The sequence below is a fragment of the Lathyrus oleraceus genome, chromosome 1, assembly GCF_024323335.1.
Source record: "Lathyrus oleraceus cultivar Zhongwan6 chromosome 1, CAAS_Psat_ZW6_1.0, whole genome shotgun sequence".
Classification (NCBI taxonomy): domain Eukaryota; kingdom Viridiplantae; phylum Streptophyta; class Magnoliopsida; order Fabales; family Fabaceae; genus Lathyrus; species Lathyrus oleraceus.
In genome coordinates, this window is record NC_066579.1 from 54931976 (window position 1) to 54949945 (window position 17970).

The following is a 17970-nucleotide window of genomic DNA, read 5'->3' on the forward strand; positions in this document are numbered from 1 at the left end:
TAGGGAACAAAAGGTTTCTTCGATGCACTAGAAGTACTGGCAGAGTTCTGGATTTTTCCCATTTTAATCATATTTTCTATCCTTTCACCGGCTAAGACCAGGTCAAAAAAGCTTGAAGAGGTGCTCCCTACCATTCTATCAAGGTATGGACCTTGCAAGTTTCCCATAAACATGTCTACCAGTTCTCTTTCTAGCAATGAGGGTTGTACCCTAGAAGCTAATTCCCTCCACCGCTGGGCATACTCTTTGAAGGACTCCTCAGACCTCTGAGTCAGATTTTGCAAATGCGTGCAATTAGGTGCCATATCAGTGTTGTACTGATAATGCTTGAGGAATGCCTCGGCCATTTCCCTCCAGGTGTGAATATGGTTGCCCTCGAGTTGCATGTACCAATCCAAAGATGCCCCACTGAGGGAATCCTGGAAAAAATGCACTAAAAGTTGATCATCGCTGGAATAGGCAGCCATCTTTTGGCAGTATGCCCTAATGTGTGTCCTAGGGTCGCTATTTCCCTTATATTTTTCAAAGTCCGGAACTCTGAACTTGGCCGGAATGATGACCCCAGGTACTAAGCACATTTCTGCCGCATTGAGGCCCAAAATGTCAGTGCTCCCCATTGCCTTGAGCTTTTCCTCGATAGCCTTTACCTTCCTCTCCACCTTGTTGGTTGCGGAACCGAAGGAGTCATCCTGAGAAGCGTCCCTTGGGCTGAAGAATGCATCAAGTTGGTTGTCTGTCTCAAGAGCATGAGGACGAGGATTGTCGTTTGGAACATCGCCGGGTGCATTAATGTTAATTGGAGGATCAGCTTGAGGAACTAGAGTCGGATTCTCGACCGTTTGAGGGGTAGGAGGATTGGTAGTACTGGCACGTTGATTCATTTCTTCTTGTATTTTTGCCATAACCTCCTGGCCTCTTGCGACTGCTTGAATAGTCTCCATCAATTGTCGCATTTGGGACCGCATTTGGGATACTTCTTCTTGAAGGACAACTTGGTTCTCCTGAAGTTGCTCTATGACAGCTTGTCGACGTCCTCGTGTATTGTACCGAAAAGTCAGCTTTGGAGAGTGGTTCTGGAAGGAAAAAAGGGTGGATGGATGAGTTTTTTATGTTTTTGTGTTTCGAAAGATGCATATGATGCATGAATTTTTTTCTTGTTAAAGCAAAGCTCTTTTTAGTTATTCATTGCAAAAAACTACTTGACGATTCTCGTTCACAATCATGAAATAGGAAAACACAATAGAGAAAAATCGCAACTTTCATTCATCCTTTGAAGGGAAAATAGACAACAATACATAGAAGTTGCAAAATACAAGTAATGGAAGCAAATAAACCAACTAGATATCCACCCTAAAAGTGACCCCTTGAGACTTGCGGAGAGCCTCAATGTCGGTGATGAGTTCGGTCATTGTTCTTTTGCAGAACTTGACGAAGTGGTATACCTCCTTAGGGGTATTATCTGGGCACATGATCAGATCTGCCTCCTTCAACTTGTCAGGAAAGTCTTGAAGGGCATAGTTGGTTAATACGGTCATGTTGGTGTACTTGTCCCTCCATTCTTCGTAAAGGACTTGGAGATTATGGATGATTTCGTCCCTTTGAACAATGGCAACTTCGAATTCATAGCAACGCTCCTCCCAATGTATGCAGTTGTTTTGCAATTCTACATAGGCTTGGTCATAGATTCCCCTCTTCAAGTTCTTGATTTGCTCGCAAGCTCGTCCAAGGTTGAACTGCTCACGCATGAAGCTTCAATGAATCTTTTCTTTCTCTAGTTTCTCTTTGGCTAGCAAATTCTTATACTCTTTTAGAGTGGTCCTTAGTTCGAGAATCTGGGCCTCGTAATCTTTCCTCACTTCTTTCTTCATGGCATTAGACCTCTCGACAGTATTTTCCAAGGTCCTTGATGATTCGGGATGCTCGATCCAACTCCTCGTTACGGAAATCTAGCTCAGAATTAGCTCCTTCTAAAGCTCCACCAACCCAAACTCTTTATCCCTCGGCTAATCGGAGCCTTTTCTTGCTATCTTCAAATTTTTCACAGACTTGCTTACCCTTATCCTCCAAGACGTGGTTACGTTCCTTGGCGCAATTGAGTTTGACTCGTAGTTGAGTGTTTTCCAACTCGAGCTCTTTGATTTGGCTGGTAAGTTTGTCCATGTCCTCTTGTAGGATAGGCTCGGGCTCAGGCATCAACGAGAATGAAGAAGGATCAAACAGAAACGACATCTTAACCACCCTAGCCCTATCTTTTACCCACACATAGTAGGGTTCCTTGGCTAGGATATTTTTCTTGCCCCATTCATGGCTAATACGGACTATGCTTGTCCAAGCTTTTCTCACTCTTTTCACGTTCGAATCAAGCGGATCCACGGTATTGATGACAAATGGAATAAAATCTCTTTCCTCGGGGGGACTTGTCATGGCGTACCCTAATTGTCTCTTGAGTATAGCAGGGTTGTAGTTGATGCAACCTTGTGTTCCTATCAAGGGTACGTTAGAGAACTCTCCACATCTTGCGATGACATCCTTTATATCCCATTCCCTCTTGTACCATAAAATTGAGTTGGCAGAGAGAGACGCAAACCTTTGCGGCCATGTCAGTTTGTTTTCGGCGAAAGGTCCACTTTGAGGCATGCGGGGCCTCATCCAAAGATGTAGCATAGGAGCGCAACAAAGGTAAGTACCTCCCCTCTTCTCATGCCTTGTATGGAAGGTATGGTAGAAATCGGCAAGTAGAAAAGGCATCGGGTTCTTTGTTAAAAAGACTTCAACTGCTAACTGATCCACAAACTTGTCTAGATTTGGGAAGAGGACAATTCCATGAATCAAAAGTGCCAAGGTTGCACTACAAAAGTCGGGTCTTCCTTCTTTAATCATTTCCCAAGCATGGGCTTCTAGGAACTTTTGAGTTAAACCTTTGAGGGATCCTTTAACGCCCCAATTGTCCACTAACTTGTTGGTGTTGATACCCAAGATGAGTGAGAGCTCGGTCAAACAGAATCCTTCTTCCAATTTCGGGAAAGGGTTGTATTCCTTGATTGGTCGATTGAGGAGTCTCTCGAGGTCTTCCAAGGTTGGAGAGATTTGGAAGTCGGGGAAAGTGAAGCATCTTAAAGGAACGTCATAGTATTGGGACATTATAGTGATATCACAATAGTCAACCTTCTCGGTTAGAAGATCTATGATGTTCCCAAAATTGGCTCTAAACTTGTTGTCTTTGATAGTTACGACCTTTGAACAGAGGATATTTAATGACCTGATGTCGGGACTCTTGAAGCGGAAAGAAGAAGTGCTTTTATTTGTTGAAGTATCCATGATTGTGTCGGAAAATAGTCTTGTAATTCTGCGTTTGAACAAACGAAAATTTTAAGAGCTTTGCTTATTATTTTGATGATGAATGAATGATTGGTTTATTATTTCCACAGGATTTTAGGCATGGGTTCGTGGTTTTGGACCATCGTGACGAAGCATGGAGTTAATAATGATTGCTTAGTAAACCAAGGTTCTCGCTTTGTGTGATCTAAGGCTTTTGGAAAATTGGGTGTAAGACACTGCCCCTAGAGTCATGCACTTCCTTGACTGTCAGTCGCTTATGTCAATTTACTTGCCAGGCGACTGCTCCATCAAAGTCATCTACTCTAAGTGAGATCTTCGTATCGACCCTTACGAGGAAGGCACCTCGGTGGCCTATACTACGTGACCATCGGTCTAGGCTAGCCATAGTTTTAAAGGTTCTAAAAGGGGTCTTAGGGTCATTGATTCTAGTAAAATAAAAGATGCTTACGCCGAAAGCACGACGGTCATCAATCCCTTTAAGAGAATCTACCACCAAGTGAGGTTCTCGTACGACCCTAACGAGGAAGAAACCTTGCGGATCAATACTACTCAACCTCTCCTATCTCAAGCAAACTCTCAGACTCGGGTGGAGAGTCTTTTACACAAGGGTTTTTTCCTTTGCAATCATTATTCCTTCCAAAAATTCTTCGTCACAGAACCAAAGTTTCAGACCAACAGGCAAACAAAGAAAATATGTATAGGTTAGCAACAAAAGCAACATATACAAAAAAGGATAATAGATAAAACCTCCACGTACGTAAAAGAGAAACAACCCAAACTAGGCTAGACTTGCTTAGGGAATTTTAGGGTTCCCAGCAGAGTCGCCAACTGTCGCTACCGGGATTTCGCGATAACGAAACCGGGACTAAAGAGATGCCAAAGAGAGGCAAAGTAAGAAGATTCGCCACCAAATTTTATTTAGTTTACCTCTACCGGAGAGGAGGGGAAATAGTCGATAAAACCCTCGGAAAAGAGACGCGCACGGGAAGCGCTAAAAGAGAATAAGGAATCGGTCTTGCAACCGAGGTTTGGGTTCGGAAGTCGGTTACGTAAGGGGAAGGTATTAGCACCCCTTACGTAACCGACTTCCGAACCCAAACCTCGGTTGTAAGACCGATTCCTTATTCTCTTTTAGCGCTTCCCGTGCGCGTCTATTTTCCGAGGGTTTTATCGACTATTTCCCCTCCTCTCCGATAGAGGTAAACTAAATAAAATTCGGTGGCGACTCTTCTGACTTTGCCTCTCTTTGGCATCTCTTTAGTCCCGGTTTCGTTATCGCGAAATCCCGGTAGCGACAGGAGCGAAAAATGGTAAACGTCAACTTTGAGGTTGGAAACAAGCAAATACTCGACTCTAAGGTTGGGAAAAGAATAGTAAACAACAACTTTGAGGCTGGATAATGAAAAATGACAACAACTCTGAGGCTAGAAAAGGAGCAACAACTCTAAGGTTGGGGAAAGGATGACAAACGTCAACGCTGAGGTTGGAGAAAGGTGATGGACATCAACTCCGAGGTTGGAAGTAAAACGATAAACAACAACTCTGAGGCTGGAAAAGGGGTAACAACTTTGAGGTTGGGGTAAGGAAAGGGCAACAACTTTGAGGTTGGGGTAATAAGAAAAGTGACAACAACTTTGAGGCTAACAAAGGGGCAACAACTCTGAGGTTAGGGGTAAGGAACTGACATACAACTCTGAGGCTGGAAAAGGGGCGACAACTCTGAGGTTGGGGTAAGGAACTTACATACAACTCTGAGGCTGGAAAAGGGGCGACAACTCTGAGGTTGGGGTAAGGATGACAAACGTCAACGCCGAGGTTAGAAAAAGGTGATGGACATTAACTCTGAGGTTGGAAGTAAAATGACAAACAACAACTCTGAGGCTGGCGAATAAGAAAAGTGACAACAACTCTGAGGCTGGAAAATGATGGTAAACATTAACTTTGAGGCTGGATAATGAAAAATGACAACAACTCTGAGGCTGGAAAAGGGGTAACAACTTTGAGGTTGGGGTAAGGAAAGGGCAACAACTCTAAGGTTGAGGTAATAAGAAAAGTGACAACAACTTTGAGGCTAACAAATGGGCGACAACTTTGAGGTTGGGATAAGGAAATGTGAACATACAACTCTGAGGTTGGTTAATAAGAAAAGTGACAACAGCTCTGAGGCTGGAAAAGGGGTAACAACTCTGAGGTTGGGGAAGGAACTGACATACAACTCTGAGGTCGGATATGAAAGGAAGACAACAACTTTGAGGTTGGGAAAGGGAAACATACAACTTTGAGGCTGGATATAAGAGGAAGATAACAACTCTAAGGTTGAGGATAAGAGAAATAAACAACAATTATGAGGCTGGAGAGAAGGAAGTAGCAACAACTCTGAGGTTGGAGTAGGAATTGGCATCAACTCTGAGGTCGAGTATATAATGGTTTCTCAACTCTGGTTAGAAGGTAATGGCATCATTAAGTCTCAAAATGAGAGAAAGGTGATCATTTACAACTCTGCAGTTTGGAGAAAAGAAATATCAATACCGACGAGTATCTAAAAAAGTGATAGACATTGACGAACAAAGGGAGATCAATACTGGTGGGTATTGAAAAAAGTGATAGACACTGATGATTGCTTGATTAGTCTTTCAAATTTGAGAGATAAGGGTTTTGCCAACGAGAATTGGACTTTGCGAGAGGTTTGCCAACGGAAATGGACTGTTGAATTGTGCCAAGAGAGTTTTGGGCTAACTTATTCCTTGTTAGAGAGATTCGTGCTATGCTGGATGATATGCATGAATGTGATGATATGAATTATGCGTGACCAGTTTATGCAATGGTGTGAGGATCTACAGATGCCTCAATCTTGGGAACGGTGTAATGAATGTTGAGAAAAATTGCTTGGGTTGCAAAGCTTATTGTTTATGGAAAGTGGGTTGCATCTTGCATGTCTTCCCGACATCTGACTTCTTGATGTTGCTGGAGGAAGGGTCTGGCGTAGATCTTCAGATGCCCCAAGCTGGATCTGAAATGCTTTCATAGGCAGGGAGAGAACCTTCCTCTCTTTGGACCGTCTTGCCCCAGTCTGTTGGGTATCTGCACGGATTGCCCCAATCACTAGTTACGCAACAACTTCGTCGTGGATTATCTCAATCGGACCTGTCCCAATGTCTTGGAACTAGCATTCTTCTGATTAACCATTTCAGGGAGATTGACTTCTTGTGCTCTTGGGGTGGCCTACCCCAGTATGAGCCTCGAAGTAACTTTGCCTCTAGTTGGTTGATCATTAAGGGAATACCCCTGGCTAACTGGTCTTCAGAGAGATTGATTGAATCTCGACTTGAATACTTCAGATTGACTGAATCTTGTAGAGATTTCTCGACGTGACTGCCTCTAATTGACTGAATCTTATAGCAGTTTGTCTTTTTGCTCAACAGGATATTCAAACATTCTGACTGATGTGATCAAGAGAAGTGATCCGCCCCTACTCGACAGAGTTTCAAGCATTCTTCACTTTTGAATCATCAAGTTCCTCAATCCATGTTCATGGTGGTGGATTACCTGATGTCAGATGCTTACTCACGAGTAAGACAAGTTCATTTTGGAAATGATAATATAATGTCAGGTTTATGCAGTTTTGAAATCCAAGCATGTTCACTGGAATTATGACATATAATGAGTAAATCACTAATGAGAATGTCATGTCGATACCAACACATATGATAAGCAAATTGTTGAGGAGTCAGTTTTAACACGATTATATTGACTATAATATGCTTTCGAAATAGACCTTACTTCAATTAGGTCTTTTTAGGGTTGTAACGTGGCATGGTTCACATTTTCAGAAAGAAAGGATATAAGGCTCGAACCTATCCTAACCCACCCGCTCTTCGTGATGTTCTCCAGTCCTACGTTAAGCTAGTTCAACACAAGCCCTCATCCTCCAAGGGGATTTAGGACTGATGGTTAATGAACCAACGAGGTTTTCGATATGACAATCGCCCTTCTTTTGTTTGGTTTGTGGCCACACGATTTTTTTCTTGTTAAGGATTTTCTTTTGATTCCTCTTTTGCATATTTGTTTGTTCATTTCCCTATTTTTGCTGGATTGCTTCATATTTACAATCCACGGGGATGCCCTAATTTTTGCCTAAGTAACTTGTTTTCAAGTTTTCGACTTAGCGGACTTTATTTCTTTTTTTTTTGTTTTTGCATTCTTTATTTCTTTGTTCTATTTTGTTGAAACAAATCGTGTGACATATGGTCGCTTGATTGGAACGGGTTGTGACTGCCTCGTGCCTCTGTGGGTGAGGGACAACCATTTGGAATTTAGGGACTTCCGAACTCTTGTGAGGGATAAGATATGGTTGATCCTCATATATGACACTCCTCTTTTAAAGTTTTAACGCCTGGTCAAACTTGTAAGACCCCAATTTTGACCCTAAGATCCCTCATGCACTTTCATCATAAGCATTAGCATTGGGATCATACCTTGGCATCCTCCTTACCCCTTTTTCATTGGGTTTGTTTCGGGAGAGATCACCAAGCACTTTGTGATTGTATCATATTTGTATATTATCATTTTACTAACCAAAATACCAAAAATATGTCTTTGCATTTGCCCAACTCTTTTGTAGGTAGGACATGATCTCCATTGATTTATCAAGTTCACATCTAGGGTTTGAGACCCCCGTGACAAAGAGCACAACCATTGAATTTATACAAGGATGGTTATGGGCATCATATATGATTTCCATTGATTCCTACATGTTATATTGATCAAGTTTTCTTCAAGAGTTTGAGGGTGATTTGCCTTGGAAATCTTAGTTTGACTGGGTATCTTGAGTAACTTCTCCAACAAGCTATCTCACCAATTAATCAAATTTCTCAAGGGACACCTAAAATTTCATAATATTATGCATAAATGATCCACCATGAGCCTAGAAAGTCAAGATAATTAAAGGTTAGCAAGTTGGTTGATGGTGGTTGGCCAGATGAATTCATCTCACCAAAACTGGGTCTCCCTATCTCCTATCTCCTACAATTTTTACCATATTGTAACACCTCAAAATTTGCCCTCCTCTCTTGGGACTAGCTTAGCATATTGCATTTCATTTTGTAAGACATTAGGCATTACATCTTTGCATATCATGTGAGAATAAACAATTCATCCTCTAAAAGTCTTTCTCAGAAGATAGAGAGGTTAAGAGATGCAAGCCTAAGGGTCTCATAAATTGATCACTAGCCATCTGAGGGTTTGTGATTCAATTAGGGTTTTTTTTGGTCCCTCAAGGAGGTTGAGTATTATCTTATTGGCAATCGTACATCATCATCATCATGGTTATGTCATCCTCAAGGGGCTTATTGTGCCTGATCATATTCTTTGGGATTAGGGTTTTGACCTCTGGTCAACCCTAATCAATGGTATTCTTTCAACCAGGGATTTTCAGGGAGATGAGGTCTTTCTTGAGAAGGAGATCATCATATTGATTTTGTTGATCTTGTACAAGCTAGGGTTTCATTTTGGAGCCATTTCATCAAGTGGTTGAGGCTCAAAGTCATATGTGCATATTCAAATCATCTGGGGCTCATAAAAGTCAACTGCAAGTCAACTGAGGGCTAGGAGGTGGAGAAATGAGTTTCAACATCTCATTCATGTTCAAAAGAGGCTTATTAATCATGTCAAATGCATATCTTGAAGAATTTGAGGTCAGACCAAAAGTTTCCCAAAATGGAAAATGACCTGTAATTGAAAGTTTCCAAAAATGGAAAGTTTTTGGCTCAAATTCAACTTGATTTTACATCATCAAAGAAGATTCAAATGAATTTTTATCCAATATGAAAGTTGAAGTTCTCTCTCTCCCATTTCCAAAAAGTTCAAGATCATGAGCATCTGATGAATGGTTGAGGAGATATGATCAAATCATTGCCAAGTGTACATGGAGCTTCAAATGGCCATAACTTTTGATTCATAACTCCAAATTTGGTGGTTCTTTTTGCATTTTGCTTCTCATGACATGTAGTTTCTAAAACATCCATCACATTGCATGAAATTTGAACATATGATCATTTGTGCATTCAAGTCAATTTTGGAGGGAAACTTGAAAATTTAAAATTGATGCATCATGGGAACAAATGACCATTGCTAATATGTGCATGGAGTGTTTTTAAGTGCATTTGATCATTGGTTTGGTACTGTTCACGTATGCATGCTTCACACACCTCAAAATTTCAATTTTTGTCACCACACCTTATCTTGCTTAACTTCAACTAAACCTTGATTAATTTTAATTAAAATAGGATTAGCACATGGTATATATACATAAACCTAACAGAATTGTAGAGGTTTTGCTCATTCTAGATCCAAATTCTCTCTCCCTCCAAAATTTTCTCTCAATCTTAATTCAAATTTTTCTCACATAAGCCTTGAATCTTCTTCCATATTCTGGTTCTCTAGTGTTGATCTAGCATATATCAAGCCTTGGATCATCAAGTTTGGACCAGAATTGTGCATGTGAAGCTCAAGAACTCAAAAATGGCAAATGCAAATTGAGCTAGATCTACACAATTTCAAGCCTCAATTCAATCATCAAGCTTCAATACATCACTTCTGGAGTAGATTTGAAGTTTGCTAAGCCTTGGATCGTGCATTTCAAGAAACTGCTCTTCAAGAGGTTCAGTTTTCGAATCTCTTAATTCCTCAATTCATTAGCATGTTCATGTAGATCTTTCCATGCTGAGTTCACTGATGCTTGTAGAATTGAAAATGATGTACTATTGAGAAAGATATGCTTGATTGAAGTTTTGAATGTCAAACTTTTTTGCTTCGATTTGCACGATTGGTGATGAATTAACATGAATCAATGCTTGATCTATAACCTACATGTCATGAGGATTTGAATGATGTAGAAATTTTGAGATTCTGGAAAATTCTAGAAATTTGGCTTTGAATGTTCATACTGTTCATCTTCATCTTCGTGAGGAAGATGAAGATCTTCATCGTAGCGACGGCCTAGCGTCCGTCTTTCCGTCGCTAGTGATGCGCTAGGGTTTGCAGAGGAAACGGTGTCGTTTCAGTTTGGCGCTCGCTCATTTTGAATTGCTACCGAGTTCGAACCTTGCCTGCGCCAGTTTTCAAATTCATTCAGCATTTATGTATTTCCCTCCAAATTTTATGCATTCTTCATTTTCTTTTCAAATATTTTTATGTCAACTTCAAAAAATCATATCAATTTGAAAAATGCTCCAAAAAATGCCTGGTTTTTTGCTACTTGTTCCTTAGAATGTCTAGAATTTTATGGTGCAAAATTCTGAAGTTGTGCATGGTTGGATTTTGAATTGTGTTAGAATATGTGGACATATGTACATTTGTGACCTTGCCTTGCTCTTTCTATTGTGAAATGCTTGATATTGATCCAAATTGCTTGAAATTTTGTATGATGTTTCTTGACATGTTGATGGACCTTTGAGGCTTGGTTTGGTATTTTTCTCATTTACCATTTCTGTTTTACACATATGTTTGCATGGTGTGACAATTTGTGTCACACATTTGGTTGATCAACTTGTGCAATTTAATTTCCATATCAAATGACCTCTAATGCTTCTGAATTTTTGTATGATGATCTTGTTGGATGTGTTGAATGCCCATGATTTTTTCCAAAATTATTTGAATCATTTCTGTTTTGATTTGGAATTTTCATTCATGATGATCATTTGTATGCCTTGAATTGGTCTTTGACTTCTCTTGCTTATTACATGGCCTTGCTTGATGATTTTGCTTTGGTCCTTTTTAAGACATGTTAATATGTGTTTGAAGTTGCATTGTGTTGAATTTCAGCTTCTGTTTTGAATTTTTTCTTCACCTTTGACCCTAGGCTTTGACCTAGTGGTTTGGACTTACATTTGAGTTGTGAATTTCAGGTTCAAATGCATCTCCATGATTGATGTTGCTTCTTCATTTGAGCTTGGTCATTTGTTATTGTTGGCTAACATTTGTTTATTTTGTAGGCTTTGATGATAATTCACTTGAGTGTTTGCCTTATGGCTTACTCATAGTGCATGTTGGATTGTCTGTGTGTTGTTGACTGTTGTCTGTTTGTCTGAACACTGTACTGATTTGTTTAGTTGTTTACACAGGTATCTAAGTTGCTTTAAGTTCATTTGAACTTTGCTTTGCTTTGCTTGTGGTTGGCATACCACTTAGGTAACTTCCTTGATCTCCATGTAGTCTGGAAGACCTACTGTTATTGGCAGGCACCTGTCTAAAGCCCTCCTTAAGAGGCAATGTTTGCGGTTGTTTATCTTTGTGCCTTGTACATATAAAGACCTCCTAAGTGAATAGGCATTGGTAGATAGAAGGGATGTGCAATCCATCCCCTGCTATTCAGTTGTGTCATTCATCCTGCTCACACCATGTGTTGATGCACTTTGAATAAGAACCCAAGATCTTGTTGTGTCAGTCATGTGGAGTAGAGTTCCTGATTCTGGACTCCCACACTTTCATTGATTAAAGCTCTCCCAGGCCAGGGATAAGAGCTGTGAGGTCTTACCCTTATCTCCCACTTCATCTGCTTCACCCTAACTCTCAATGTTAGGGTTAAGAGCTAACCACACCCCTTTCCAGTTGGCTTGTTTGTCGAGGTTGATATGACCCCTTGACTAAAGCCCAACCATGTTGTGTGAGCCTTCTTGTTTGCATATAGTGCGTGATACCTGTTCACCCGTTTGCTTACTTGTTGTGTTGTTGACTTGCTGCCTGTGCAAGTTAGGATCTGTTACAAACCTCAACCTAGGACTATTGTGGATTGCATGACAACTATTAGGCTCGAGTCAGTCTCCCTTTTAGTTTGTTATTCCCAGGTCTCTGGTTAGGAGAAAGTTTCTCCCCTGTTAAGGGGAACTACGTTGCCCTGATCCTCATACCAGATGAGGTACGTAGGCAGGAGATCGTGCGAGATCTCTCCGGGCACCCTTTTCCTTTTTTGCGTGTGTTGTTTGACAGTTATTAGGCTCGAGTTCCAGACTCCATATTAGCTTGTCTATTTGTTAACCTATTGTGTGTGGGTGTGGAGTCTGATGTAAGTCCAGCGATTGGCATTCGGTTTCCTTGTTTGTTTGTTGTGTGCTTGGAGTCTGACATAAGTCCAGCAATTGGCAGTCGGTTTCCTGTGGGTGGTGTGTGTGGAGTCTGACGTAAGTCCAGCGATTGGCAGTCGGTTTCTTTGTTCGTGTTTGTTGCTTGGAGTCTGACATAAGTCCAGCGATTGGCAGTCGGTTTCCTGTGGGTGGTGTGTGTGGAGTTTGACGTAAGTCCAGCGATTGACAGTCGGTTTCTTTGTTCGTGTTTGTTGTTTGGAGTCGGACGTAAGACCAGCCATTGGTAGTCTGTTTCCATTTGTGTGTTTGCTTTGACGTCTCAGCGTCTGTGCGTGTGTTTTGTTTCGGCATGCGTTAGCCGAACTACGGTAGCTCTGATTCTCATTCCAGATGAGATACGTAGGCATAGGAAGCGATATCCTAGCGAGCCCGTTTCCCATTTCCCCGAACTACGTTGACTTTGATGTTTGTTTCTGACAAACTACGTAGGCCCAGGATGCGACATCCTGCCGAGTCGCCTTCCTCCGTCTTCCTTCACCTGTGTGCTTATTCCAGTGTGTGTGCATTCTTTTGAGCAGTTACTTAGCAACCTTATTCTATTCTTCTGAGCGTGGATCCCGTCGAGTACGACGGACGTGAGGGGTGCTAATACCTTCCCCTTGCGTAACCGACTCCCGACCCTTGTAATCTCCGGTCGTAAGACCATTTCCTATCCAGGTTTACTTCGAGCGTTTCCTTTCCCTCCTTTGGGATAAATAACGCACGGTGGCGGCTCTGTTTGTTTTTTTCCCCGCCGGTTGTTTTTCGCGAATACGACACATATGAAAATGATTACAAGAGAAAACTTACTCTAAATGACATTCCAAACAATTTTCATGTTGATACCTATAGCTAGTTTTTCTTGGAAAATCATTTTCTATGTTGAAACATTATAGGTCATTTTGTCTAAACCCTAATTTGAAAGTCAACTTCCCAAGGCCATAACTTGCTCGATTTTTATGAGATGAAAGACTTACAAATTTCACAATCAAGTTAAAGATATCTACTTCAACTTTTATGTTTGGAGTCAGAGATAATTCAACTTTTATGAGCATGTTATATGAGGCTACATTATAGGTCACTTTTGACCTATACCGTTGAACAAGTAATTTTTCCAAACTTCAAAAATGCATAACTCTATCACTTAAAATCCAAATGACATAAAATTGGTGACCATTTTGAAGGTCTTTGAAATAGCTACAACTTTGATGAGGACACTGTTCTCATTTGAAGCTCACATAAAAAGTTAAGTAAGGTGGAATATTGAGATATATGGCTTGACCCTTACAAATTTTTTCAACATGTTGATTTTTCCAAACTTCCACCTCAAAATTCATCATGATACAAGCTTCAAATGGAAAAGTGTTGAACATGAAAGTTGTTCCTCTTGATATAAACTTTCCAAAAAGTCCAAGTTCATCCATTTTGGACAAGAATTGCAAGAGATGCGCATGACATGAACATGGTATCATCATTTGGCAAAAATCAAACTTCAAATCTTCACACACACTTACCTTGCAACCCAAGTTGATTTCAGACTCTCTCACATTCATTTGTGGACCTTAATCAATGATCTCATGGGCCTATACACACCCATGCACCCATGCATCATCATTTTCCAATTTTGGAAAGTGAATTTGAAGGTGTAAATATCATGAGCTGCAGCTATAAATAGAGCCCTCTAGCATCAGAATTGAACACACATCCGCGCCAGCTTTGATCCTAAACCCCTAACCCTTCCATTTGAGAGGATAAACCTGAGAATTTCATCTTGAAATTGAGTTTGAATCTCACTGTTTTGAGATTCAAAACTCCAGGGATCCAAGACCTTTTGTGCATTTCATTCTACTCCTGCAAGCATTCTGAGTGAGATCAAGCACGAGCCAAGGCAAGAACAGTTGAATCCAGACCTGCATTGAAGGTATTTTCCAGAAAATTTCATCTCTTCGATTCTCTCTCAATCTTGCTCAATTCTTGGTTGTCTGAAGTCCTACCAATGTAGACAAGAAGATTGAGTTGCTTAGAGGTCAAATCGAAGCAACTCAGTTGACATACCTCAAACTTCAACTCCTCATATCTTTCTATATGTTAGGAGTTAGTTAAAATTGAGGTGATATTCATGATCTACACCATTTTTCCTTTCAGATCATGTCCTCCTTTTTCATTTATGATGTGGTGATAAATGGACCAGTCCGGCCAAGGTCGCCTGAGAAGACGACCGACGCTTTGCTCCGGCAATGATGTGGCGTGGTCCTGAGCCTTTGGATTGATTTAAATTGTTTTAATCATGAGCGTGCGTTTTAATTACCAAGCGTGTGGACATTTGACTCAAGCGCACCATGGAACGTGCGCTGGTGGCCACTTGATTTGCCACCTCAATTAATGAGGGAGATCAAGTGGTCCACGTTTTTTCTGATTATTTGAATTTCATTTTAATTGCTTTATTTTTATTAATTCATATTAATTTTAATATTGATCCAAAAAATATGAGAGTTTCACCAAAAAATTTCAAAAATTTTCCTCTTTCATATTCTGAATTAAAATTATTTTTTGGATCATTATTAATATTTTTCATGATTTAATTGATTTTTCATCTGTTTTAATTGTTTAAAAATACTTTTAAGTCTTTAAAAAATCTGAAAATTTTTCTCCAAGGTCCTTTGACCTTATTTGACCTATTATAAATCTCATGGCCATTTATTTGGTGTTTTGATGAGGTTTTAGGAATTTGACAAACCATATTTAATTTAAATGCATTATTTTAGTATTTTTAATTGGAAGAAATGCTAAATAATTTTGTTGACCAATTGTGATGACTTGTTTATGTTTGACTCTTGTTGTTGGACCTTGATCAAGGTTGATTTGACTTTGTCAAATTAATATCATTGGATTTAGGGGATTGATGAAAGATATATTCCATCTTCCAAAATGAATGAATGATATTAATTTGGTAAAAGTCCTCCTTTGATCAATTTGAGATTTCATTTATTCCCCTCCCACTTCATCTCATTCCCTTTCTTTATGCATTCATCTCATTTGGCCTATGATATCTCAAAGTCCTAAAGCTAGTTGATTGAAAAATTAACATGAGTATGGATGAGATAGGCCACGCCTTTTGCATATTCTTTTTGTGTGTGGTATGTCTCATGAGCATAGTTCATAATGCTATGTCTCTAACATGCATTAACACCAAAATTCTATTGCCCGACCTCAAATAGTTGTGACTTCTATATAAGTCCAATTACGATTGCTTAACATAGCGCTAAATTTGTGACACAACGGCATAGCATTCTAGTTAATGAGATTGTAAGTCTCCCCTATTTCATGGTATTGTGTGGAAACTTGGCCTTTTTTCCTTCATTTGGAAGATGTCTTGGTTCAAGGATCCATGCTTGTGATAAGTGGGTTGAGTGTTCTCAAAGAATGTCTAAGAATGAAAAGCAAAAATAAAACAATACTAACTTCTAACCTATTAACTACTAACTTTTAATTTCAAGCCCTTTACTTTAATGTCATTTAATTCTAGCTTTTATACATTTGTCATTGTTCATATCATTCTAATTGTTTTTGTTAATGCAATTTTCACTCTGTCCACTTGGACCATATTGTGTGATATATTTTGTTTGTGTTTTGCTTGTTTGTGTGGTCTTTGACCATTAATGTACATAATAACAACAAAAACCCTAAAAAACTTTTGTGTGGACTGTTGGCTTGATCTTGGACAAATGGACTTAGAACTTAGGCAACATTCCTATGCTAAAGGACTTGGCCAATGCCAACTTATTGAGAAACCAAGTGCTTGCAATTTGAAAATTCATCTGATACATCATTCAAGATCTCTCTAAGTTCATCTACAACATGATCATTGTGAAGCTGTTATTTTGAACTTGTGACTTGTGGAATTCATCTGTTACATGGGTTATTTTGAAGAAGATCATGGAATGGATAAGCTTGGATGTGGCCATCTTTATTTGATGCCTTGCTCTTCAAGATGATATAATTGTGCATTTGTGTGTTGCTTAATTCTAAAAGTCCAAGGGAATTCTGGGTTTCTATTGATATTCTTGTCTATTGGATGGCTACCCATTTGGTCAGATCTTTTCAACTCTAAACTTTTAATTTTGTACATAGGATTAGTCTCTTCATCTCCTCCCCATTTCTTTAATTTCAAAACATCTCCCTCCTTTTCAAAACCTTCTTTGTTTGAACTTATTTTGTTCTAAACTTTGACCACTTTGTTAAAAGGATAGAAACTTTGGCCTTATGCCATTGAATTTTCAAACTTATTTTCTTAAATCAAACTTGTAAATAAACTTAATTATACTTGACTTAAACTTTCAAAAAAACAAAAAAAAAACAACTAACTCATTCAAACCATTGTTAGGCCTTTGTGCCTTTCAAACTTAATTTTTGTTAAAAGCAATGCATCCACTTTGAAATTTATATCACGAACTACGAGGTTTTGATCCCTCATTTTATGTTGGTACGTAGGCACAAGACCGAAGGTCTTCCCAAACACAAAAATATAATTAATGAATTCTTTTCTCATCCCCCATTCTATTTGTTTGTAAACATCACTTTGTACCAAATACATATGCATACAAAAAGGGCTCCCTAGGAGTACCTAGGACACTTTGGGTGCTAACACCTTCCCTCTGTGTAACCAACCCCCTTACCTGTAATCTATGACATTTTATTAGTTTTGATTTGAAAACTTCTTAATTTTGGGTTTTGTTCGTACCTTTTCCCTTTTCCCTTGGAAACAATAAAAGTGCGCTGGCGACTCTTGTTATTTGATTTCTAGTTTATCCATAGCTTGATGATCATGAATTTATCACTACAAAACTAACTGACAACTACCCATCCCCGGTTTAAGATTGAGGGTTTTATATTTAGAAAGAAACTCCTACTCCTTGGCTTGAAAGGGTTGAGTAGGGATTATCTTCCTTATATCTCCGGTGTTTGGGTTTTGAAACAATACCTTACATCATCAACAAGGTTTTACTCAAAAGCGTACGAGCAGTGATTTCGCATTTTTAATTTCATCCTCCTCCTCCTCTTAAAACCAAAAGTCAGATATTGATAAAATAAGGTATGAGTGGCCACAAATGGATTTATTCAAAACATGCATATTCATTTCAATGTCATTATTATTCAAAAACAATCGAGTTTGTTACAAATGACAATCAAGAAAATCATACATGAACATGATTGAACCCATGATTGCTGGAGTGATCAGCTTTATTCTCCCATAGCTTGGCGTCTTGGGTCTGGCAGAAGCTGATGAGACAGTCCCACAGATATAAATCCTTCAGATCTATTGCTCTGATTATGACGTTGTAGATGTGCTTGCCTGCATGGGGTTGTTTGGAACAACTGGCGCGAACGATATAACTTTTGAGTCAATCAAGTCTTGTACTTTGTGCTTGAAGACATTGCAATTTTTAATCAAGTGCCCTGGCGTCCCAGAGTGATACTCACAACTGACATTCATGTTATACTCGGGAGGAAA

The 17970-nt window shown here is 39.5% G+C and overlaps 1 protein-coding gene across 1 annotated transcript; it reads right to left on the minus strand.

Moving 5' to 3' along the window:
- Nucleotides 1-1992: 1992 nt before the first annotated feature.
- On the minus strand, nt 1993-3141 carry LOC127091104 (uncharacterized). Its single transcript, XM_051029655.1, has one exon. It carries the CDS (start codon nt 3139-3141, stop codon nt 1993-1995), a length of 1149 nt encoding a protein of 382 aa, XP_050885612.1.
- Between the last annotated feature and the right edge of the window lie 14829 nt (nt 3142-17970).